Source organism: Mauremys reevesii, linkage group 7 (assembly GCF_016161935.1).
Source record: "Mauremys reevesii isolate NIE-2019 linkage group 7, ASM1616193v1, whole genome shotgun sequence".
In the NCBI taxonomy this organism is placed as follows: domain Eukaryota; kingdom Metazoa; phylum Chordata; order Testudines; family Geoemydidae; genus Mauremys; species Mauremys reevesii.
Genome location: NC_052629.1, coordinates 97,079,126 through 97,103,204, shown reverse-complemented (window position 1 = coordinate 97,103,204; position 24,079 = coordinate 97,079,126). Strand labels below are relative to the sequence as shown.

The 24,079-nt window shown below is 56.1% G+C and overlaps 1 protein-coding gene across 2 annotated transcripts; it reads left to right on the top strand.

Annotated features, from left to right (window-relative positions):
* Nucleotides 1-69: 69 nt before the first annotated feature.
* Nucleotides 70-19,057, top strand: FOSL1 (FOS like 1, AP-1 transcription factor subunit). Of its 2 annotated transcripts, XM_039482345.1 has the most exons (5): nt 70-465; nt 6,710-7,275; nt 15,180-15,422; nt 16,846-16,953; nt 17,398-19,057. In XM_039482345.1, exons 2-5 carry the CDS (start codon nt 7,147-7,149, stop codon nt 17,884-17,886), a joined length of 969 nt encoding a protein of 322 aa, XP_039338279.1. In that variant the 5' UTR covers nt 70-465; nt 6,710-7,146; the 3' UTR covers nt 17,887-19,057. The 2 variants fall into 2 exon arrangements, with proteins under 2 accessions (XP_039338279.1, XP_039338280.1); XM_039482346.1 differs by lacking the exon at nt 70-465 and having other exon boundaries at nt 6,641-7,275.
* The last annotated feature ends 5,022 nt before the right edge of the window (nt 19,058-24,079 follow it).

Genomic DNA, 24,079 nt, shown 5'->3' with positions numbered 1-24,079 from the left:
CACCTGTGAATTCAAAGGGGACTGGACTGATAAATGGGATGTGGGGGATAAGGAGAGTGAGGCAGGAAGAGAGGTCTGGGAGGGGATATGGGGTCCCTAGAGCAACCACAGGTGTTGCGGGAGGCATAACAAACCTAGGGGGGAGGGAGGCACAAAGCAGCTGGGAAGTTTGTAGGGATGGGAAAATCCCAGCTGGGAGAAATTGGGCCCGGGCTGGAGAAAGGTGGATGTAGCCCAGGCCCATTTTCCAGCTGGCGCTGGGTAACCCCTGGGAAGGATTGGGGCTGGAAAGAGGAATGGTGACCACCCATTGCCCCTGGTGGCAGGGGGTTGAGATTCCTCCAGGGTTACCCCCTATGTAATCGGCATGGGGCTGGGAATAGCCCTGGCTCCCTGCTGCATAGTGTCATGGGAGGTATCAGGGGCCTTCCACTCATTGCAGCTCGGATCAGGGCCCTGGGACAGGTGAGTCTGAGCACAAAGCAGGACATGAGCTCAGGGATATTGTCAGCAAAACAAAGGAGAATAGTAGATTGGAAGACTGGCTGGTTTTGGGGGCGGGACTGAGATATGAGGCCTCTAGGAAGGAGCAATGGGTGGGGAATATCACTTTATTCTGCCCCATCTGTAGTAGATGGCAGTGGGGATGGAGCAATCACTCTGCTTGCGTCAGCCCTGCCAGGTGCTGGCGTCAGAGCCAGGAGGGTGGGGATGGGGCAAGACTGCACCTGCTGGAATCACACAGCCCAGCTGAGAATGGGAACTGCCCCCTGCCTGTCCTGTGCTGTGCCCTACAGCACCCCCTGGAATAGCTAGGAGCTCCCTGTACAGTCAGAGTTCCCACCCTGCTCGACCCCCTGCTGTGGGGCTTGAGGGGAACAGGCTGCTGTGGGCTTGGAACTTGAGAAAGAGAGTAGGGGGTGTTGCAGAATGTGTATCCACACATAGAGGGCATGTGTTGCAATTGCTGTTGTGTGTGATTATGGGCAATTGTCAGTGCATGTGTGCTCCTGTGCAGCTGGCTGAGTGTGATTGTCTGTGCAATTGTCAAGCTGTATCCAGGTGAGTGTGTTTGTGTTTGTATATGCAATTGGCATTGCATATGATTGTGAAATCAGGAGAGAGTCTGTGCAGTCATCGTTGTGTGTAGTTGAGTGATTGCTGCTGTGTAAGTACATTCACACACTAGGTGTGTACCATTGCATAGGTTGGTGTCTGTGCAGTCCCGTAATGAGTGTGCATTATGTGCCGGTTTGTGGCTGGCAGCCTCCCTGTTCAATGGATGCTGTTTGTCTGACACTGGGAGGGGCTATTTGGAGAGCCTCTCCCCCTGAAGTACAGGTCTCCCACCTTACACTGACCCAGCTGGACTCTGCTTACCATGGAGACCTGCTGCTTTGGCTGAGGCCCAGTGGCTGATGGTTGCAAGCTGGGAGCACGGGGGGCAGGAAATCTCTCTTGGTGCTGGAGATCCCCCAGCTCATGGGGTTGGAATGACAGGCGCCTGGGCAGAGGAAGGTGCCAGAGGCCTGCAGTGATTCAGAGGGGGATGAGACTCTGGGTCCTGTGGGGAAGGAAGAGGTGAGGTCTGGGCGGTGCCAGATACGGGGGCACAGTCAGTACCAACTCGGTGCTCCTGGACCTGGGATTCTCCTTGCCCTAAAATGGGGCAGCAGCATGGAGACCCCCTTCCCCAAATGGCCTGCTGCAACCCCCTTCCACAGGGGCGTTGGCTGTCACTGGACCATTCAGCCCTTGGCCTCTCTGCTTCAGCTGGTGTGATGCAGATACCCCCAGGGGAGCCCACAACTCAATCCACCAGCAGAGCTGGGAATGGCCTGCAGTTATGAATGACCTGGGCCTGGATTGGACCTGGTGCCCCGTAGAGGCTCTGTAGCCCCTTGCCCAATCCCCTGAGCCTGCCTGGGGTCAGAGTGGAGCCAGTGCCCCAAGAGGAGAGAGACCCCTCGTCTGCTCCCTCCTTTGCTCTGTGTCTCACCCAGTCTGATTTTTTTCTTCAAGAATCTCCCAGCCCTGAGATTGAGTTGAAGGCTCCCTCCTGCTCCCGTTGGCTCCAGGACAGGGCGCTGGCTGGGCATGGTGCCAACAACCCAGTATGCCATCCTGGTACCATTTGCCCCAAGCCCAAGGAGGGCCCTACCCTGGTGCTAAGGGGATGCCATACAACTGCCTGCCTAAGCTGGGAATAGAACCCAGGCGTCCTGGCTCCCAGGGATCTTCACTCTGCATTCTGTATAGCACTGCCAGTACATGAAGCCTGTAGGAACGGGGGGAAGGGCCTCAGGGGAATGGGCCTCAGGGGGGAAAACTGCTTTTGGTAAAGGGCACAGATCCGGAGAAGACGTTTTACTGGGATTCTGGAAGAGCTGCGGGATCTGCTGGCTTAGAGCAGGGTGGGGGAGTCAGAACTCCTGGGTTCTCTCCCAGCTCTGGGAGGGGTTGGGGGGGTGTAGGACAACCCCAGCCCTTGGTTCCAAGATTGGGGTGGTCAGAGGTCCCCCCAGGCCAATGGCACTTGAACCATCTCATCTTGAGGGGCCCCAGCCTGACAGTATTTGAGACTCAGAGCAGAGGGAGGCCTCTAAGCTGGGTGCGGGTGTGGGGGAGGAAGGAATATCCCCTGGGAACCACTGCACGAAGTGGCCCTGGCAACTCAGCAGCTAGCGGGAGGGTGGGGCTGAGCACCTGGCTGGTGATCTTCAGGCAGCCTCTCCCCCATGCACTGCCGCACCCAGAGTTCCTCCTCTGCTCTAGCATGCAAGGGGTCAACGTGGCCCATGGATACAGGGAGCAGTTCGAAGTGTCCCAGGAGATGGCAACACTGGTACCCTGCTGTCCTTGAATTCCACATGGGTCGCTCTCACTCTGGACTTGAAGCCCCCCTGCTATCCCAGCCCTGGGTCCGTCCATCCGTCCCCCCCATCTCTCCTGCTGCCACTCAATCCAGACTTGTTATCCCAGCCCTGGATCTGTGCTGCATTAGGCCGGGATCCAAACCTCAAGTCGCCAGAGTGAGTAGAGTCAGGAGGAAAAGGAAGGGTGAGTAAGTGGATGAGTATACAGAGCTCTCGGCTGTCTCTTGTTTGGGATTTGGCCCATTCTCCCATTCCCTCCATAGGCACAGAGGGGCTCTGCCAAAATCCCTGGCAGCCACAAGCACTTGAGAGTGCCACGTGCTGATGATTTGGCGGGAGCCTGTGGAAATCCCCCTCTGCACAGCCCCATTGCTCTCCAGGAACCCGCAGGAAGCTGCTGCTGCTTTCAAGTGTGGAGTAAGGTGACCAGGCAGTTTGAAAGGCTGGGACACATGCAGCGGAGCTCTGTTAGTGCCCCCAATGCTAGCCTGCAGCCCCCTGCTATCCCAGCCCTGGGCTCCCCTCCCCCCACCCAGCTCTATTAGTGCCCCCAATGCCAGCCTGCAGCCCCCTGCTATCCCAGCCCTGGGCTTCCCCCACCCAGCTCTGCTAGTGCCCTTCAGTGCCAGCCTGCAGCCCCTGCTATCCCAGCCCTGGGCTCCCCCCACCCAGCTCTCCTAGTGCCCACAATGCCAGCCTGCAGCCCCTGCTATCCCAGCACTGGGCTCCCCTCACCCCACCCAGCTCTATTAGTGCCCCCAATGCCAGCATGCAGCCCCCTGCTATCCCAGCCCTGGGCTCCCTCCACCCAGCTCTCCTAGTGCCCCTCAGTGCCAGCCTGCAGCCCCTGCTATCCCAGCCCTGGGCTCCCCCCACCCAGCTCTGCTAGTGCCCCCAGTGCCAGCCTGCAGCGGCCTGCTATCACAGCCCTGGGCTCCCCCCACCCAGCTCTGCTAGTTACCCCCCAGTGCCAGCCTGCAGCCTCCTGCTATCCCAGCCCTGGGCTCCCCCCACCCAGCGCTGCTACTGCCATCAGTACCAGCCTGCAGCCTCCTGCTATCCCAGCCCTGGGCTCCCCTCCCCCCACCCAGCTCTATTAGTGCCCCCAATGCCAGCATGCAGCCCCTGCTATCCCAGCCCTGGGCTCCCCCCACCCAGCTCTGCTAGTGCCCCCAGTGCCAGCCTGCAGCCTCCTGCTATCCCAGCCCTGGGCTCCCCCCACCCAGCGCTGCTAGTGCCATCAGTACCAGCCTGCAGCCTCCTGCTATCCCAGCCCTGGGCTCCCCCCACCCAGCTCTGCTAGTGCCCCTCAGTGCCAGTCTGCAGCCTCCTGCTATCCCAGCCCTGGACTCCCCCCACCCAGCTCTGCTAGTGCCCCTCAGTGCCAGCCTGCAGCCCCCTGCTATCCCAGCCCTGGGCTCCCCTCCCCCGACCCAGCTCTATTAGTGCCCCCAATGCCAGCCTGCAGCCCCTGCTATCCCAGCCCTGGGCTCCCCCCACCCAGCTCTGCTAGTGCCCCTCAGTGCCAGCCTGCAGCTTCCTGCTATCACAGCCCTGGGCTCCCCCCACCCAGCTCTGCTAGTGCCCCTCAGTGCCAGCCTGCAGCCCCCTGCTAGCCCAGCCCTGGGCTCCCCTCACTCAGCTCTGCTAGTGCCCCTCAGCCCCAACCAGCAGCCTCCCAGCAACTGTGCCATGATAGTCCCCAGGGAACTGTGGTGACACCACTGCCCTGTGCTCAGGGTTTAATACTGGGAGCAGGGGGGCCAGTACCCAGGTGGGAGCCTGCCATGTCCCCCGACCTCTCATTGCTCCCCAAGGCTGTTGGCGAGGTGCCAGCTGGCTGCTCTCTGCCCCCCATTCCTGCCAGGTTAGTCACCGGGAGCATGAGATCATCCACATTCCTGTGTCTCACATCCTGTCCCGTTCCTTGGGGAGAGGGATCGTTAACCCTCCCGGGGGTGGGGTCATGGCGCCTGGAACAGGAACAGATACAGGACCCCCACCCTGTGGCCACCTCCCAGAAGAGCTGTTTGTTTTGAGGCTTGGGGGGAGGAGCCAGGACCCCTGGTACTTGGAGGGGGGTTCTAGTGGTTAAAACGAGGGGCGGGTCTGGGAGCCAGGACCCGTGGGTTTCATTCCCCGCTCCCCCAATGACCTGCTGTGTGACCTTAGGGGCGTCTCTTCCTCTCTGCCTTAGTTTCCCGCCCCCCTCCCGGCCTGTCTCTCGCTGTGTTTTGTGCAGTGCCTGGGGTCCCAATCTCCCTGGAGTCTCCAACCAGTAACGAGAGAGAACGAACACTGTCAGGCTCCTTGTGGCTGTCGGGAGCCTGCCTTGCGGGACATGCTTTCACTCTCTGCAGGGAGCCCAGCCCTGGCAGTTTCACTGGTAGTCGCTTTCAGTTCCTGATTCTGAAGGTGACCAGAGGCTGCTGTGTCAGGAATTTACACCCCCGCAGCCCACTCATAGAGAGAAACCAATGCTCCCACTCTCCTCCCAGAGCTGTGTGTGGAACCCAGGAGTCCTGACTCCCAGCCCGCTCTGCTTTAACCGACTAGACCCCATTCCCTTCCAGGTGTCTTGGCCCCAGCCCCCGCTCTAACCCAATAGTCCCACCACCACCACCAAATTTGGGGACAGAATACAGGAGTCCTGACTCCCAGCCCACCACCTTAGCTGGACGCTTCCATTCTCCATGCTAGGGTATCTTCCAGTGGCTTGTTTCTTAGCGGGAGGAGTAACCTGAGGCTCTCATCAGGGAGGGAGGGAGGGTGGGGGAGCCAGGATCAGCGTCTCTGTTCAAGGAGCAGGGGGCAGGGGCTCTCCGTGATACTACAGAGGGGAGGGGGCAGCCAGATTGCAGAGGTCCCTGCCTGTGTTGGGTTGGGGGGTTCTTGTTCTGATGGGAGGGTATTGGGGGGATTCACAGGGCATACCATAATCTCATTGGGTCTGGCCCAGCTGCTCATCCCCAGAAATTGGCAGTGCCTGGCATGTGCAGAGGGGCAGGGTCCCACCTATAAACTGCCCCTGTCTCCCACCTTCCCCTGTAGGGTCACAGGGACTCTTACCCCCCGACTCCCCCCTTCCGCATGGTCACAGGAACCCTCTACCCCCATCCCCTGTGCCACTTTCGCCTCTATCCACCCATTCCCATGCACACCCCCATCTATCCATTCACACACACCCTCTCCCTCCTTTCCCCCCAACACACTCCTTGGTCTGTCTAGCCACCTCATCCAGACACTTTCCTATCTCTGGACCAACCGGAGGCCCCTGTTGCTCACCTCTCTCTCTCTCTCTCTCTCTATCTGAATTCCTTTCCTAGCCCCCCTGGCTCCTGGAGTGTCCTGGCCCGGGCCCCCCATTGCCCGTGGGGTCCTACCCAGCCCCGAAATTCATTTACTGCATCAGCATGTTGGGGAGGGAAAAGTCGGTGGGGGGGGGTCTTTGCATCTTTGACGTGTGAAAACAAACTACCTGGCCTGATGTGTGTGTGTGTCTCTGTCTTTGTTTAGGGGTGTACGTCGTTGTGCAGGCTGTGTATTTTTGAGTGCATAGCGATGCATGTAGTTGTGCAGTGTGTGTGGTTGTGCAGCGATGGGTATGTTGTTGCACAGCTGTGTGTTGTACAGAGATGTGTGCGGTGGTGGTGTACAGGGCGTGTGCTGTAATACGGTGTGTGTGGGGGGGGTGTACAGGCGTGTGTGAGGTTCAGGATGTGTGTGGTGGTGTACAGGTGTGGGTGTTTGTGTGATGTTGTTATTGTAGTACTGGGGGGGGGGCGTATTTTTATCTTAAGTCGGATTCCTTGAAACGCATCTTGAACAAACAGAGCTTGGAAACAAACACAGAGGGGAATCCTTTACTATTGCACAGCAAGCCGGAGGAAATCACACTATATATGGATATCTACGTCACCGAGCACTGAGTCAATCCCCGGACCGTACCAAATAGATTTAGACCAGGGGGGAAATATTGACTTTGCTGGCCTTTTAGGGGCTGACCAAACTCTGATTCCGGGCAGAAGAGTGCATCTTAATTGAAGCGGGCCCCGCGGCGCGGGGGTGGGTTGTTGGAGAGGGGATTCCCTGCTTCCCCGACGGCTTGAAAAGGGCGCGGGGTGGGACTCGCCCCTCCCCTGCCCTCCCCCAGCTTAAAGTGAGGCGGCCCCGGAGTTCCCATTCATAAAAAAGTAACCAGGCGGGAGGCAGTTGAGAGGCGCTCGCCGGACTGATCTAGGCACAGCACAGCCCCAGCGGAGAGCCAGGCATGTTCAGGGACTATGGAGCGGGCAGTGCGGACGGCCCGGGATCCTCGTACAACCCTCGCCCTCAGCACCCTGCCCTGCGCAGCATGGGCCCGGCCGCCGCCGCAGGGACTCCGGGAGCAGCGCAGCAGGTAAGGGGCGAGCGGGGCAAAGGGCCGAGAGCTCGGTCGGTCGGTCTGTCTGTCCCCACACACACACTCCCCTGTGTCCGTCTGTCCGTCCTCATTCACACCTCCCTGTCTGCCCGTTCCCATGCACACCCGCCTGTCCGCCCGCCCTGGTGCTCACCTCCCCGTCAGTCTGTCCGCCCGCCCTGGTGCTCACCTCCCCTTCCGTCTGCCCGCCCTGGTGCTCACCTCCCCGTCAGTCTGTCCGCCCGGGTGCACACCTCCCCGTCAGTCTGTCCGCCCGCCCCGGTGCACACCTCCCCTTCCGTCTGCCCGTTCCCATGCACACCTGTCTGTCCGCCCGCCCCGGTGCACACCTCCCCGTCCGTCTGTCTGTCCGGCCCGGTGCACACCTCCCCGTCCGTCTGTCTGTCCGGCCCGGTGCACACCTCCCCGTCCGTCTGTCTGTCCGGCCCGGTGCACACCTCCCCCGCTGTCTGCTCCCCATCCCCATGCAAACCTCCCCCTGTCTGTCCGCCCCCATACACACCTCCTCCTCTGTCTGTCCCTCTGTTCCCATACACACCCCTCCTGCCGCAGGTGCGGGGGCTGGGGGGGGGGGCTGGCTTGAAGTGGTTCTCATCATATCCAGGGTTACATTTTGGTTCAATGGCTCTCAGCTCCCCCACTGTACAAATTGTCCCAGCGCCCCTGGCCCCCACTGTCTGTCAGGCTGTCCCCATCCCCACCCCTGTGGCTGATCTAGTCTCTAGCCGTCCCCATCCTCAGCTGTCCATACACATCCACCCTCTATCTCCACACACCCCCGTTCCTTCTGTCCAGCCCTTGCTCCTCCACACCCCTGGGCACTGTCAGCCACCTCTGCCCTATTTCGCCAGTCACTGATCCCCTTCCGGCCTGCTCCAGCCTTTCCCCGGCTGTTTTCTTGCCCTCTCATTTCTCGCTCTGTGTCGTGGGGTGGGGTGACTAATACTCTGGGTTGATTCATCCCACCGCGTGGCGGCCGCTGCTTTGACCCCCTCCCCCCTCCCGCACGCAGGCACTCGCGTGCCGATGGCTGAGGAATGCAGGGGGTTCCCCCACCCGGCGCTCTACCGCAGAGCGATTGGGGGGGGCTCCCCTCGTCCGCTGCTGCCTGAGCGCCCGGGTCACAGACCCTTGTAGTGATCTGGCGCTATGCGGGCCTGGGGTGTCCGTGTCCCTGCCCCCCGCCCAGCCACATAGCAGCAGCTGCAGGGAGACACCCCAGAGTCACCTGTACCAGGGGAGGGGACTCCTCGCCAGGTGTCCTACAGGGGTTATGCCACACAGTTTATCCCAGCCAGGAGGGGGCTGCGGAAGCACATGCACCAGGGTGTCCATCCTTAGCGGGTTTGTGGGCTGACCGACGCACGGTGCTTTAGCTCAGGGAGGGAAGCGGGGGGCTCGGGGGTTAGAGCCGGCGGGGGGGAGCCAGGACTCCTGGGTTCTGTGCCAGCTCTGGTCCCCTTTCTCTTGGGCACCCACTTCACCTCCTGGCACCTCCGTGCCCTGCAGGACGGGACCGGAAGGTTACCCCAGGGCTGAAAACGGGGGTGTCAAGGCCAGTCTGTTTTGCCAGTTCTCCCCGGGCAGAGTTTAAGACTCTCCTCCCTCTCTGGGCTGTCCGGAGCCAGCGGTGGGGACCCCAGGTAGCCCTATGTGTATGTTTGTGTGTGTGGGGGGGGGTTAAACAGACCTCAGGGCTGGACACACTCCCAGCCCCCCGCCCGCCCTCCCCCGCTGGCAAATTGTGAGACACCCGCCTCCCCCAGCGGCTGGATGAGTGTTGTGGGGGGTGGGGCTGGGGCTCCAGGCTACGGCAGAAGGTGGCACCAGGACAGACCTGGAGATGGGGAGTGAATCGGGGAATTCCCTTCTTGCTCCCCCACTCCGCTGGCTCCCGAGGCACCCAGCTCCCGGTGCCAAGTCATGCCGGGTGAGTCACCAGAACCGGCGGGGCTGAGTCACGGGCTGCGCTCACCCCGGTGGCCCCTCCACTCACCCCAGCCTGTGTCCCAGGGAGCCAAGATTCCTCAGCAATTTCCTCTTGCATAAGGGCGCCCCTGCGACAGCTGCCAGCCCCACCCCAAAGCCAGCTGCAGTGCCTGCCGGCCCCCTGTGAACAGCTGCCACCCCGGGGATAGAGACCCCAGGCATCCTGACGCCCAGCTTCCCTCCCCTCCCCCAACCCACCACGCCCCACTCGCCTCCCAGAGCTGCAAAGAGAACCCGGGAGTCCTGGCTCCTAGCCCCCACTGCTCTAACCCAACAGACTCCGCTCCCCTCCCAGAGCGAACCCAGGAGTCCTGGCTCCCAGACCCAGCTTCTCTAACCACTAGCCCTAGGTAGGGTGGCAGCCAAGATTCAGGTTTCAGAGTAGCAGCCCTGTTAGTCTGTATCCGTAAAAAGAACAGGAGTACTTGTGGCACCTTAAAGACTAACAAATTTATTTCAGCATGAGCTTTCGTGAGCTACAGCTCACTTCTTCGGATGCATAGAATGGACGAAGTGGGCTGTAGCTCATGAAAGCTCATGCTAAAATAAATTTGTTAGTCTTTAAGGTGCCACAAGTACTCCTGTCCTTTTTAGCCAAGATTCAGTGCCTGGGAAGCTCTGCTCCCATGCCCAGCCCCCTTTGTGTTTTGGGGGAGTCCCCAGTCCCTGGGGCAGTATCTCTCCGGGGTGTTCTCTGGCTGACACAGAAGGCGTGGCCAGTCTGCTGCCCCAGGGCTGGGCTGCACCAGTACGCAGCATAGTGAGCTGGGGCGTGACGCCAGAGGTGGGGAGGGACCTACTGGGCCAGGGAAACTGGGTCAAGGGGTGGGGAGGACACAGGGAGGGTTATCTTGGGGCAGGATTTCTGCACACACCCTGCTGTTCTCTGGCATGCTCCTGCATGTGGATCAATGTGACTCAGTGGCCCTGGGAGCTGAAATCACCAGTGTGTGCCCAGAGTGGCAGCACAGAGCCCTCTGTCACCTGGCAGGTGCTCGGTCTCTCTGCCCCATTGAGCCCTTGGTCTCTCTGTTGCTAAGAGGACTGGCTAGTGCTGAGGTGGGGACGGGCCCCATGCACTATGTTGAGAGCAAACTCATTTTACATGGGGGCCACCCGGTGGGCATGGACAGAAGCAGCTGTCATGCTGGGCTCTGGGGCCGGATCCAAACTGGCGTCTTCTAGAAGGGAAGACCCCATATCCCAACCCCATCCCCCTGAGCCAGCCTGTCTTGCAGCATGGGGACTGGATTGGAGCTGGTGCCCACTCAAAGGAAAGGGTCCTGTATCCCATTCTCCATCCCCTGAGCCTGCCAGTCCCTTGATCCTGGCTCCAAGGAGCTGAATTCCTTTGCCCCATGCCTGGGCTCTGCCCCTGACATTCACCAGTTCCTAAAAAGGTGATGGGGCTGGGAAGTGACTCTAAACCTTCCTGTTCGGCTCCATTAATGTAATAAGTAACCCACATAAGCACTCCTAAATCTGGGTAGGAGGCAAACAGTGGGCATGGCATGGCACTAGCAAGGTATCTGCCCCTCTGCCTATTGCACCAAACCAGCTGCTCTGCCTGTACCACTCTGTCCCCTGCTGAATGGAATACTGACTATGTAGCTGTGTATCCTACACACTATACTGCCAATCACCGGTGGGGATTCTCCCAAAGCCTATGAGGGCCTGTGCCTTTGGGATGGGAGGGTAGGACCCCCCAGCCAGTGACTGGCCGTCATGCTCAGAGACAACATGAGCTGTAAAGGCCTTCAGAACAGCTTTGTATTGATTCAGACAGGCTGAGTATGGGTTGGAAGGGGCTTTGTCTGAGAGCTTAAAGGGGGCACTGCCAGGGTGACATAGGGCCTAATAGCTAGGTATAGTTAGGGCTCCTGGGTTCCATTCCCAGCTCTGGGAGGTGAGGCGAGTCTACTGTTGGGGGTGGGGGGGAAGAAGAGGGGACTGGGAGTTAGGACTCCTGGGTTCTGTGCCTATGACTTGCTCTGTGAACCAGGGCAGATCCCTCTCGCTGCTGATTGTGCCTCAGTTCCCCATCTGTAAAATGGGGATTTCAGGATTTGGATTACCCCATGACCCCCAAAAGTTTAACCCCAAGAGAAGCCTCTGCACCGATTCTGGGTTTAAAATCCCAAGGCCAGTAGGGTGGGTTAAGAATCATAGACTCATACACCTTAAAGTCAGAAGGGCCCATTATGATTGTCTAGTCCAGGGGTCGGCAGCCTTTCAGAAGTGTTGTGCCGAGTCTTCATATATTCATTCTACTTTAAGGTGTTGCGTGCCAGTAATACATTTTAACGTTTTTAAAAGGTCTCTTTCTCTAAGTCTATAATATATAACTAAACTATTGTTGTATGTAAAGTAAATAAGGTTTTAAAAATGTTTAAGAAGCTTCATTTAAAATTAAATTAAACTGCAGAGCCCCCTGGACCAGTGGCCAGGACCCGGGCAGTGTGAGTGCCACTGAAAATCAGCTCACGTGCCGCCTTCGGCACACATGCCATAGGTTGCCTACCCCTGGTCTAGTCTGACCTCCTGCACAACGCAGGCCACAGAATCTCCCCCACCCACTCCTTGATTGACTGTTGGGAGCTAAAGCTCACCTACAGCATTTCCAACAACACACCAGCACTGGGGTGGGAGGGTTCACAGATCCACAGGCTCAGGGCTGGGCCCCTGCTTTAAACAGGCTCTTGGAGGAACCGCTTCAGCAATGGGCCCCACTTTTTCTTCAGGGAGGGCCATGCCACCGCTAAGGCTGAGCCTCTGGGCTCCAGCCCTCCTGCGACACACCGGGTGTGCTGCCCAGCCAGTGCAGCTGAGACAGACTCCTAAGCAGAGGCTTGCCACTCTTCAGGGACTCATGCACCTCAGGATGCATGTGCAGTGACGCCAGACAGCCCTGGCCAAACAGGCGGGGCCTTTAGTCACCTGCAACCCAGCACTGGAAGTCCTTAGGGTAGCACAGAGAACTACAGGTTAAGACATAGTCCATCCGGCCAAGCCAGAGCAACCCACCAGCCCAGCTGTAGGCAATTCCATTTCAGACTCTGGTTTTCCCCCCCAACCCTCCGTCAGTCCCAGGTGCGAGCAGCCAGCCTGGTCCAGAAGCCGACTCTTTAGCCTCTGCTGGTGACCTCCCAGTTCTTTGTCTCCAGGCAGGGCCAAGCTGAGTTCACAACCCCACCCACGGAAGCTGCCCTCTGCTGCATAATTGTTGGTGCTTCCATTGTCTCTCTGGTCCCTCTCTTGGTCTGGGTCCGTTTCAATCAGTTCCTTAAAGACCCATTCCCTGTGGGCCAGGCAGCACCCACACGGTACCTCCCATCCGCACTGCCCCCAAAAGCAGATGTAACCCTTTTCCTCCACTGGGCAGCAATGCAAAGTACAGAGGGAAACTGAGGAACACAGAGGCTTCATAATAATGTTACGGAAAACCCCCATGTTGTCACAGAGGGTGAACTGTCAGATCCAATAATGGGGGAGGGGATTAAGGGAGGGGTGTTAAATATGGAACCTTCTGAAGCCTCGTCGGGGGCCTGGGGACACGTGTTGAATGGCAAAGGGACACTTTACAATGATGTAAAGTGTATTGTACTCGGGGGAGCTGTACCTCTTTCCTGGTTAGCATGTGCATTAGGGCAGCACCTAGGGACTGTGGGCTGAGAGGGGAGGGGGATCCCATTGTCCCAGGTGCTTTGTGGACACACAGTAAGAGACAGTCCCTGCCCCCCAAGATCTCTCAGTCCAAACAGACAAACCGCCAGCACTGGCAGCTGTGAAATCCAGGCGGGATGGTTTTCTAACGGGTCTGCTCTAGTTCACCCAGGAATTAGTTCAGGGCTGTCCTAGGGGCTGGGCTATGCAGGAGCTCAGACTAGATGATCACAATGGTCCTTTCTGGCCATATAATCTGTGGAGGCATTAAGAGGTGAAAAGTGGCAGGAGCCAGGAGTCCTGAGCCCCAGTGTAGTGTTTGACCTGCCATCAGACCTCTGAAGTCATCTCCAGGCTCATAAGAACATAAGAACGGCCGTACCGGGTCAGACCAAAGGTCCATCTAGCCCAGTATCTGTCTACCGACAGTGGCCAATGCCAGGTGCCCCAGAGGGAGTGAACCTAACAGGCAATGATCAAGTGATCTCTCTCCTGCCATCCATCTCCATCCTCTGACCAACAGAGGCTAGGGACACCATTCTTACCCATCCTGGCTAATAGCCATTTATGGACTTAGCCACCATGAATTTATCCAGTTCCCTTTTAAACTCTGTTATAGTCCTAGCCTTCACAACATCCTCAGGTAAGGAGTTCCACAAGTTGACTGTGCGCTGAATGAAGAAGAACTTCCTTTTATTTGTTTTAAACCTGCTGCCTATTAATTTCATTTGGTGACCCCTAGTTCTTGTATTATGGGAATAAGTAAATAACTTTTCCTTAGCCACTTTCTCAACATCACTCATGATTTTATAGACCTCTATCATATCCCCCCTTAGTCTTCTCTTTTCCAAGCTGAAGAGTCCTAGCCTCTTTAATCTTTCCTCGTATGGGACCCTCTCCAAACCCCTAATCATTTTAGTTGCCCTTTTCTGAACCTTTTCTAGTGCTAGAATATCTTTTTTGAGGTGAGGAGACCACATCTGTACACAGTATTCGAGATGTGGGCATACCATGGATTTATATAAGGGCAATAATATATTCTCAGTCTTATTCTCTATCCCCTTTTTAATGATTCCTAACATCCTGTTTGCTTTTTTGACTGCCACTGCACACTGCGTGGACATCTTCAGAGAACTATCCACGATGACTCCAAGATCTTTTTCCTGACTCGTTGTAGCTAAATTAGCCCCCATCATATTGTATGTATAGTTGGGGTTCTTTTTTCCAATGTGCGTTACTTTACATTTATCCACATTAAATTTCATTTGCCATTTTGTTGCCCAGTCACTTGCTCAGCCGGACACTAGCAATTTCCATTAACAAAATGGTTTTTTTCCCCTCAATGTAAACCTGGAATTTCCCTGTTTGTTTTTTAAAATAGCAGCCCGTTCCCTCACTTCACAAAGCCAGTCACTTTAAAGCCAGGAAATCGCTCTGATCACCTGTCTGACTTCCTGCATCCCCCAGGGCAGAGTTTCACCCACCAGTCCCATGGGGCAAGGAATTCTTTCCTTTCCCCGACTTTATGAACATCAGCCGGTTCTATTTTCTGCCTCTCTGTGTTTTCCCATTGTACCACTAGGGAGCCTTCCCCAAGGAGAGATGTAATGACTCACCTGAGCTCCCATGTTGTCAGGGGTTAGAGTGGGGAATTTAACCCAGGAGTCCTGGCTCCCAGCCCCCCCCCAACCCACCCCATATCCACTAGATGTCACTCCCTTCCTAGGGTCAGAAGGCGAACTCAAGTGACTTGACTCCAGCCTCCCTGCTCCAACCCACTACACCCCATTCCCCTGCCAGAGCTTAGAGGAGAACCCAAGGGTCCTGATTCCCAGGCCCTCCCTCCCTGCATCCTAGACATGCTGCCTCCAAGGATCTCTGAGGTCACAAGGAGACTGAATGCAGCCGGTGACCCAGGATTTGCTCCTGGAGCAATTCACCGCTGGCCCCTGGCCCCTAAGCCAAGCCAGAGCCCCCTCTGCAGGCTGGAATGTTTCCCCCATGCCCGGGTGCCCATGGCAATGGGGATCTTTATTCGGAAGCACCAGGTGCCCTTGTGATACTGGCAGTGCTGCCCTCCGCTAGCTGCAGCCAGAACTGCTCCGTGTGTCAGTCCTGCCCCCTGTGCAGCCCATAGCAATGGGGAACCCTCTTTGATTACAATGCACCCAGCTCCCCTCCCCCAGCCTCCGGCCTCCTCTAACTGCTGCCTCCTCTTGTCTGCACAGAAGTTCCCACCAGGTCCAAGCGCAGGAGCTGCCAGCTTCGTTCCCAGCCTCAACACCATCACCTCCAGCCAGGACCTGCAGTGGATGGTTCGGCCCACGATGCTCAACAGCTGCTCCTCGCCCTCCTCCTTCACAGCTGCCCCATACCCCCGCCCCTATGGCCCCTACCCTGCCGGAGCCCGCCCAGGCGTCATCCGCACCATTGGGCCCACCCCTGGCATACGTCGGAGGCACAGTGAGCATGTGAGTAGGGCAGTTATTGGAGTGGGGGCAGGAGGGGCGAATGCCTAGCACAGGGGGCTGGGAGGCTGGACTCCTGGGTTCCACCCGCAGATTCAGGAGGGGAGTGGGGTGTAGAGGGTTAGAGCGGGGGAGGGGTAGGAGACAGGAATCCAGGGTGTGTGTGTTGCTCTGTGCCTCAGTTTCCCACTCCAAATCCCCAGGACAGTGGGAGGCTGCCCCCTGATTCGCAGTGGCTGGAAGAGCCACTGAAGCGGGGTTTCACCTGGACTGGGGAGGGGCGAGGCCCTTTCTCCCACAAGAACCAAGTAAGGGTGGCTGGCACTCATTGTGCCCTAGGGCTGGGCCCCCCGGCGCAAACGCCACAGGGCAGCGGGGGCCACCTAGTGGCTAACATCGGAACCGCAGGCAGGACACAGGGCACGGTCCATCCGGAGCTCTCCAAATGCTTAGCGAGGCCAGTTTGGAGCACTGTCCCCCCACAGAGAGCTGGGGATAACCCCCAGGAGCCCTGGCTGCCAGCCCCTCTGCTCTGACCACCAGACCCCACTCCCCTCCCAGAGCCCTGGCTGCCATCCCACATGCTCAGACCACTAGGCCCCATTCCCCTCCCAGAGCCTAGGCTGCCAGCCCCCCTGCTCTCACCACTAGGCTCCACTCCCCCCCAGAGCCCTTCTGCCAGTCCCCCTGCTCTCACCACTAGGCTCCACTCCCCCCCAGAGCCCTTCTGCCAGCCCTCCTGCTCTGACCACTAGGCACCACTCCCCTCCCAGAACTAGAACTCAGGAACCCTGGCCCCCAGATCCATTGCTGTAACCACTAGACCCCATTCTAGTCTTAGAAGGGAATCATTCAAGCTGGGATTTGGCTGGGACGTTTGGGTTCACACCCCGGGGGCAGGCAGGAGAGGAAATGACAGCATGCTGAGTCATGGAGCCACAGGATGACTCAGAGGGAAGGGGCACTGGGGCCAGCAGCATACTGGGAGTGTTCCCTCCCCAACCACCCCAGCCTGTGGAATCCAGGCAGCATTGGAAGCCACCGGGGCCAGAGAGGGCTGGCTCCCCCAAGCCATACTTTAACTCTTGGGGATGCTTGCCATGTCCCCAAAATGACCCTTCTGCTCCCCCCATCCCTATATACCTCCCCCAAAGCTAATTCCCCCACCTGAACTAGAAAAGTAGCCCAGTCTCATCTCAGCACTGAGTTATGGATCCCTGTATAAGAAGCCCCCCATGCCCCACCCCAGAGGTGGCTGCATCTTTAATGCACTGTGAGAGATCCCTGTGGGTATTATTCCTTGGGGTGAAAGCCTGACAAGGACCTGGTCCTTGGCAGTTGTCCATGGACCGGAATAGAAGGGGATAGATATGGCATCAGTGTCACTCATTTGAAATCCCCTGCCCCTCTCTTGCCCCCACTTCAGATGACCCCTGAGGAAGAGGAGCGGCGCAGGGTAAGACGAGAGAGGAACAAACTGGCTGCAGCAAAGTGCCGGAACCGGAGGAAAGAGCTAACGGACTGTCTGCAAATGGTGAACACCCCGTACTGAGTCCCCCCAGCACTCCCTGCAGCACAGCACCCCCAGCACCATGCAGGGGCATTGGGGCCAGCCCTGGCTGTGAGGGGACAGTCCCCCTGCTGACTCCCCCTTCAGTTCTCATTGGAGGTTGCCTGTGCAAGTTCTGACCCTGCCTGGCTCTGCAAGAGATGGGATCAAAGCCACGTGAACTGTGATGGCTGCTGGGCAAGATGTGCCCTTCCCACTCCTAGAGCTGGGGACAGAACCAGGCATCTCATCCCCCATCCTCTCCTGCGCTAACCCACCAGATCCCACTCCCCTCCCAGAGCTGGGGATTTTACCCACAGCTCCTGACTTCCAGCCCCTCCCACTCTAACCATTAGACCCCACTTCCCTCCCCATGCCACAAATAGAACCCAAGTGTCCTGCCTCCCCCTGACCTCTCTCCTCCCCCAGGAGACGGACCAGTTGGAGGAGGAGAAGTCAGGCCTGCAGAAGGAGATTGCAGAGCTGCAAAAGCAGAAGGAGAGGCTTGAGCTGATTTTGGAGGCCCACCGGCCAGTGTGCAAAGTGCAGGATGAGTCCTCGGGAGAGGAGGAGGAGCAGGGGGGGCCGTCCGCCCCACCCCCTGTCAAGCAGGAGTCCCCGGAGCCTCCCCCAGTAGTCCCACGTCGGCCCCCACCACCGGTGCCCCCACGGATCAGCCTTCCCCCCAGCGGGGTCCTGGAGCCTGAGGCCCTGCACACCCCCACCCTGATGGTCACACCCTCGCTAACTCCCTTCACTCCAAGTCTGATCTTCAACTACCCTGCCCCAGGGGAAGGGGAGCCCCCTGCTGGCCATACCTTCCCACCTGAGCCCTGCAGCTCTGCCCACCGGCGTGGGAGCAGCAGTGGTGACCAATCGTCTGACTCCCTCAACTCCCCAACCCTGCTGGCGCTCTGACAGGCACGGCTCCCCCAGCCCTGTTCTTCCTGCTCAAGAACCGGCCTCATGACCAGGAACCTTCCACGTGGTTCCAGACAATTCTAGAACTGTTCCCTGTCAACCCAGGCCCTTCTGGAACCATTTACCTCAGCTGTGGTACCTTTGTGATCATTCTAGCACTATTCCCCATTATCCCAACTTCTTGGTCATTCCAGACACATCTGGAATCTCCCTTTCCATTTTCAAACCTTCGCTGTCATTCTAGATAATTCTAGAAGCACCCCCCCCACACACACCCCACACACACACTCCATTCCAGGCTCCCAATTATTTCACACCCATCTGGAATTTCCCCCTCAGCTCTAGAACTTTCAGTGACATTCTAGAACCTCCCCTGCCATTGGTGTTTGATTATTCCAGGTCTCCCTGGAATCTTTTACTCACAAGTCAGGAGCCTGTCCATCCCTTTACCATCATTGCAGAAGAATGTCCTTGTGCTTCAGAACCATCCCAAACCCTCCCACAGCTCCCTCCTGTCTGTTCCAGAGCACCCCTACCCTCCCATTCCTTTTGGGAGGGGGCAACCTTCTCAAAATTCATTGTGCTTGCTGCGTTTTTCCTGGAATGTACTAGAGCTTTCATGACCTCCTTCTGGATTGCTCTGGAATCCCCCCAGCCATTCATGGTCTCATACTAGAACCTAACCAGATGTCCCAGTTCAACAGGCACTCATTCTAGACTCTGACTGACCATTCTAGCAAAACTTGTTCATTCTAGAACCGGTCTAGCCGTACTAGCCTGCCATTGCTCATTTGAGAATACTCACAGTTGTTCCAGACCTCTCTTGTTGTTTCTAGACCTCCATCTGACAGTTCCAGAATTCCCTCATTCTAGAACTCACCCGAACATTGCAAACTGCCCCTCCAATCATTCTAGAACCCACTCCCTGATCCAGAACAACCTCAGGTGTGCAGGGTTGTACAGCGCTGGCCAGCCAAGAACCAGGACTGGTTGGTTTGGTTTGGTTTTTTTTACTCCCACGTTCCAGAACCGCAGGGCGTGCTCTGGACTGCACGGTGTTCATTGTTGGAGCTGCCATTTCTATGCTATTTATTGTCACTCAAAGAGTATTTTTCTACCAATGGTGTCTTGTGTCTCAAGAGACAATTAAAAGCAACAAGTAGAGACAGCTCTTGTATGTGTTTGAGGGGTGGGGTGTAGGTGTTGGTTGGTATATGACTTGAGGGTGTTGGGAGGGTGTATGTGGCATGGGGGGCATTGGGCAGATAGAAAGTTGTGGAATGGGGGGTGGACTGTTGGTGGATATAGGGAGTGGGGGGATATATGAGAATGTGTGAGTGTCAGGGGTGTTGTTGGAGGGGTGTATTTTTTATTGGGAATAGTGTGTATGGAGTGGAGAGTATGGGTGTGGGGGGGCAGTGGGTTGGTTGTGTTGTCGAGGGAGTGTGCGTGCACTCACACACACACATTGCTGTAGCATAGCCACACCTCCACGCCCCTGGTACCAGAGGAGTAGCTTCATTAGCTGGCAGCTGTAGTGCACTGAACCCAGTCTGCAGGGGCTGGGCCTGGCCATGCATGAACCAATCCCCTTTTGTATCAGTGGCACCCGTGTCCCATGTCTCCCATGCCCTCCTCTTCTGCCCGCTGGCCTCCGACACCTCCTGGAACTGGGGAAAGAGCACCTTCATCCTGGAACATGTGCATCCACACGGAGGGATGAGGGTGATAGGTAGCAAGTTAGAAGTGAAACCAAGTGGCACTTAAATCTTTGGCCCTTGGGTTACTGGTCCAGGGGTGCGTTTGAAGGAAAGCCAACTGGGAGATGCTTGTTGTGAATGAAAAAGACTCAGCAAGGAAATATCAAACCCAACAAGCAGCTCCCGGCCTCCACTGCTCTAGCTCCCCTCAGCTAATTCCAAATGAGGTAGACTCAGTAGCTCTGTGGGGGCAAGCGGGGCAGATGTAGTCTCCCTGCTCAATGGGGTGCACTATCCTAAACAGCCCAGAGGGCACCCACAAACCTGGCACACACCCCTAATGCTGGCCCGTCGCAGGGGGAGGCCTGGGGTGGAGGATCAGGCCTGCCCTGCACTGCACTCACCCCACAGTAGTGACTCCAGTCCTGCAGGGTTGGGCTGGCTTCCTGCTCCAGGCAGTGTGACCTGGGGCCCAAGATCGCAGCGCCACTCGGGTTTGGCCCGCCTGTCCCTCCGGGAAATCAGAGCGATGCTGCACTCGGCACGGAACAGCGGCCCCCACTGTGGGTGGGGTGAGTGTGGGGAAGCTAGTCCAAACCTGTGTGATGCTGCGATCGAGCCTGATTTCCGGGAGCACCCTTGCACCCGTGGAGCGTGGCTAATGTCACCCCTGGGCTCAAATCAACACCTGCTGAGGGTGACACAAGACACAATGGCTTTGTTTGTCCTGCAGTGGGAGATTTAAGGCGGGAGGCCCAGCTCTGCAACAGTGTTTATCCCCCAATGGGAGTTAAGTGCCTAAATACCAGCTGGGCCAGATGCAGCAGTGGGGGTTTTTGCCTCCTTTTCAAAGACGTTGCTGGAGTTTGTCATACACCTGTTGTGTGTGGTCTCCGTGAGTGTGGCTGGACGATTGCAGTGCTTCTATATCGTGGTGCCAACTTTTCCCAACCTAGCACTAAAGATTTCCCAAAGCTGGTGAAAAATTCCCAGATAAAGCTTTTCACAGTGCTTCTATATCCTGGGAAATTTCCTCAAACCTAGGAATTTGTAAGTAAAATGTTTCAACTTGGGAAATTGGGAATTTTCATTCAAAACATTTTACTCAAAAATTCCCAGATTTGGGGAAATTTCCCAGGATATAGAAGCATTGGACGATTGCCTTCTCTGCTGTCTGTGCTGCAGCAGGTGTCTGGTCCAGAGTTGCCTCACCAACAAGGAGCAGGAAAAGACAGGGGCTAATTGCCCTACTTGGATCCTGACAGGCCAGGTGAGGCTTTTGTGGAAAGCAGAGATGGGGGCCAATCGGGATGGGTGAAGAGTCAGATAAAAATAGCTCTCCTGGGCCAGTGCTTCTATATCCTGGGAAATTTCCCAACATCTGGGAATTTGTGAGTAAAATGTTTTGAATGAAACATTTCACTCCAAAATGCCCAGGTTTGGGAAAATTTCCCAGGATATAGAAGTACTGTAAAAAGCTTTAGCTGGGAATTTTTCACCAGATTTGGGAAATTTTTAGCGCTAGGTTGGGAAAAGTTGGCACCACGATATAGAAGTGCTGTTCCTGGGCTTGAGAGGGGGCAGTTCAAGTGAAAGGTGGCCTGACCTTGCCTGAATGAACCTCAGCGTTGGGGGCCAGTTAAGTTTTGTGGGCAGGGCCTGAATCTTACCCCCTGGCTGGGAATCTGAATTTTGACTTTGAGGTTTGACTCTCTTGTGCCCGTCCTTCCCCAGCTCTCGGGAGCAGGACTAACAATTTACCCCTTCAGAGAGAGAGAGCAGCTGGGACTTTGTTTCACTGCTGCCTGAGGCATCCTGGGGCAACCGAGCTGTCCCAGGCTGCTGTTCTCATCTCCCTCCCCTGAATCTTCAAGATCTGACTCAGCTGTGATGGTTAAATCAGATACCTAGCAGCTGTTTGAATACAACTCCCGCCCCCAAGCCAGGATTACCTCACTAGCCATAGCTGACCAATTCAGAGCAGGGGTTGGTATCTGCTCCCAAGGTGTGATTAACAGGGCACTACCCGCCCTGTCCTGGGAAGGGCAGTGGTTGTGGGTGGGGTTGCTGGCCTGAGAGATAGCACTTCTCTTCCTCAAGGAGTTATGTCTGAGGGGATGTCTACCCATGCCAGCTGACTGGGGCTTGGGCTAAGGAGCTCTTTCATAGTAGTGTAGTCGTTCTGGCCTGGGCTGGAGCCTAGGCTCTAGGACTCAGAGGGGGGAGGGTCTCAGAGCTTGGGCTGCAGCCTGAGCCTGAACATCTACACTGCAATTAAACAGCCCCTTAGCCAGAGTCAACTGGCATGGGCCAGCCACAAGTGTCTAATTGAAGTGTAGCCAGACCCTTCTAGGGCTCAGTCTCCCTTTACTCTGCCTCGGGGCTGCCTCTGGAATCAGTTAGGCGATCTCGGCATTCGGCCGGCAGTCCAAGTAGCCCAGTTCTCTAGGCCTTAGGTCATTGTGGAAAATCCCATTGTGAATGACTCTTTTCTTGCGAAATCCAATCTGGTAACCGCCAGCAGATGCTTTTCCAAAAACACACAGAACAGGATACGTGCGGGATCCAGACTGAAAGCAACGAGGTCAGCCATCCGTCTGGGGGAACAGAGCCCAAGATGACTCCTCCTCCTCGCCGGAGAGTTGCTAGACAAGAAATGAAGGGTGTCACTCTGAGGGCTAACCTAGGTGACAGGCTGGGGCTGCCTTCCCCAGTGCCTCTGAACCTAAAGAGACACAACACCTTTTACATTTCAGATCAGGGAAAGTCCACTTAATGTCAGATAATAAAAGTTTTCCCAGGAACAAATGGCATATGGGCTGTGTATCTCACTGGGCGGTAACCCAGTGTAATGATGTTGGTAAATAAAATCACTCCTCTCGCCGACAGCCAGGTATCGAACATGGCTATCTGGCCCAGTTACTGCAGCATCTCAGCATGCCACAACCTTTCCTGTATTTATCCTCACAATCCCCTGGAGGGCAGTGCAGTTAGCACTATGTTACAGATGGGGAAACTGAGGCACAGAGCCTAAGGCTAAAACTTTGGGGATTTGCAAAGTGATATGTGCGCCCATCTTCCTACACTGACTCACCAAGCTAGTGAGGAGGACTTCAAGCTAGGTTCAAAGGAAGCAGGTGACAAAAGGTAAATATAAAAAAGGGGAACCTTAACTGAGAGTCAGATGTTGCAGGGGGACATGGAAGATTACAATAGCATCATAGAAGCAACATGAGGGAAATCAGTGGGGCAGTTTGCTTGACATCTTAGATGTCTAAACACAAATGCAAGGAATGTGGGGAAGAGAGAGGAAGAACTGGAAATATTAGTCCATAAGCTAAAGTATGATTTAATTGGCATCACAGAGACTTGGTGGGTGTCAAGGTTCCCTCCCCACTCTGAACTCTGGGGTACAGATGTGGGGACCTGCATGAAAGACCCTCTAAGCTTATATTCTACCAGCTTAGGTTAAAAACTTCCCCAAGGCACAAACTCCTTTCCTTGTCCTTGGATGGTATTGCTGCGATCACCAAGTGATTTAAACAAAAATGTAGGGATGGGTCACTTGGAATCCCTATTTCCCCAAATATCCCCCCAAGCCCCTTCCTCCCCTTTCCTGGGGAGGTTTGAGAATAATATACCAACCAATTGCCTTTAAAGTAAGTACAGACCAGACCCTTTATCTTTAGGACACTAAAATCAATGAGGTTCTTAAAAGAAGAACTTTATTATAAAGAGAAAAGTTAAAGAATCACACCTGCAAAATCAGGAAGGTAACTTTACAGGGTAATAAAAAGATTTCAAACACAGAGTATTACCCTCTGGACTCAGCTTTACAGTTACAAAAACAGGAATAAAACCGCCTCTTAGCATAGGGAAAATTCACAAGCTAAAACAAAAGATAAACTAATGCATTTCCTTCCCTTACTTACAATTTCTGTAATTCTTAGATGGATTATTCCAGGTATATTTTCAAGAGATGTTGTCTCTGCTTGGCTTCTCTCTCTGTCCCGAGGAGAGGGAACAAACAAAACCTCCTGCTCCCCAGATTTGAAAGTATCTGCTTTCCTTATTGGTCCTTCTGGTCAGGTGCCAACCAGGTTATTTGAGCTTCTTAACCCCTTACAGGTAAAGCGATTCAGTACAGCTGCCCTCATCTCTATGTTTATGACAGTGGGATAAGCCTCATGACTGGAGTATTGGTATGGAGGGGTACAGCTTGTTCAGGAAGGACAGGCAGGGTAAAAAGAGAGGCGGGGTTGCATTATACATCAAGAATATATACACTTGTTCTGTGGTCCAGGAGCAGGGGCGGCTCTACAAAGTAGGCTGCCCCAAGCAGCGCGGAGCGCTGCGCCGCCCTTCCCCAGTCCCGCGGCGGGTCCCCTCTTCCCGCGGCTCCGGCATCCTGGGAGGGCGTCATTTGGCTCGGTGGAGCTCCGCCGGCATGCCTGCGGCAGGTCCACCGGAGCCCGGACGAGCGGACCAGC

What these genes read in the sequence shown, in the direction of transcription:
- FOSL1 (XM_039482345.1), top strand. Translation starts at nt 7,147, where the DNA reads ATGTTCAGGGACTATGGAGCGGGCAGTGCGGACGGCCCGGGATCCTCG. An exon ending in CTCCGGGAGCAGCGCAGCAG is followed by an intron (nt 7,276 to 15,179) that starts GTAAGGGGCGAG and finishes TTGTCTGCACAG; the next exon opens with AAGTTCCCACCAGGTCCAAG. An exon ending in TAACGGACTGTCTGCAAATG is followed by an intron (nt 16,954 to 17,397) that starts GTGAACACCCCG and finishes CTCCTCCCCCAG; the next exon opens with GAGACGGACCAGTTGGAGGA.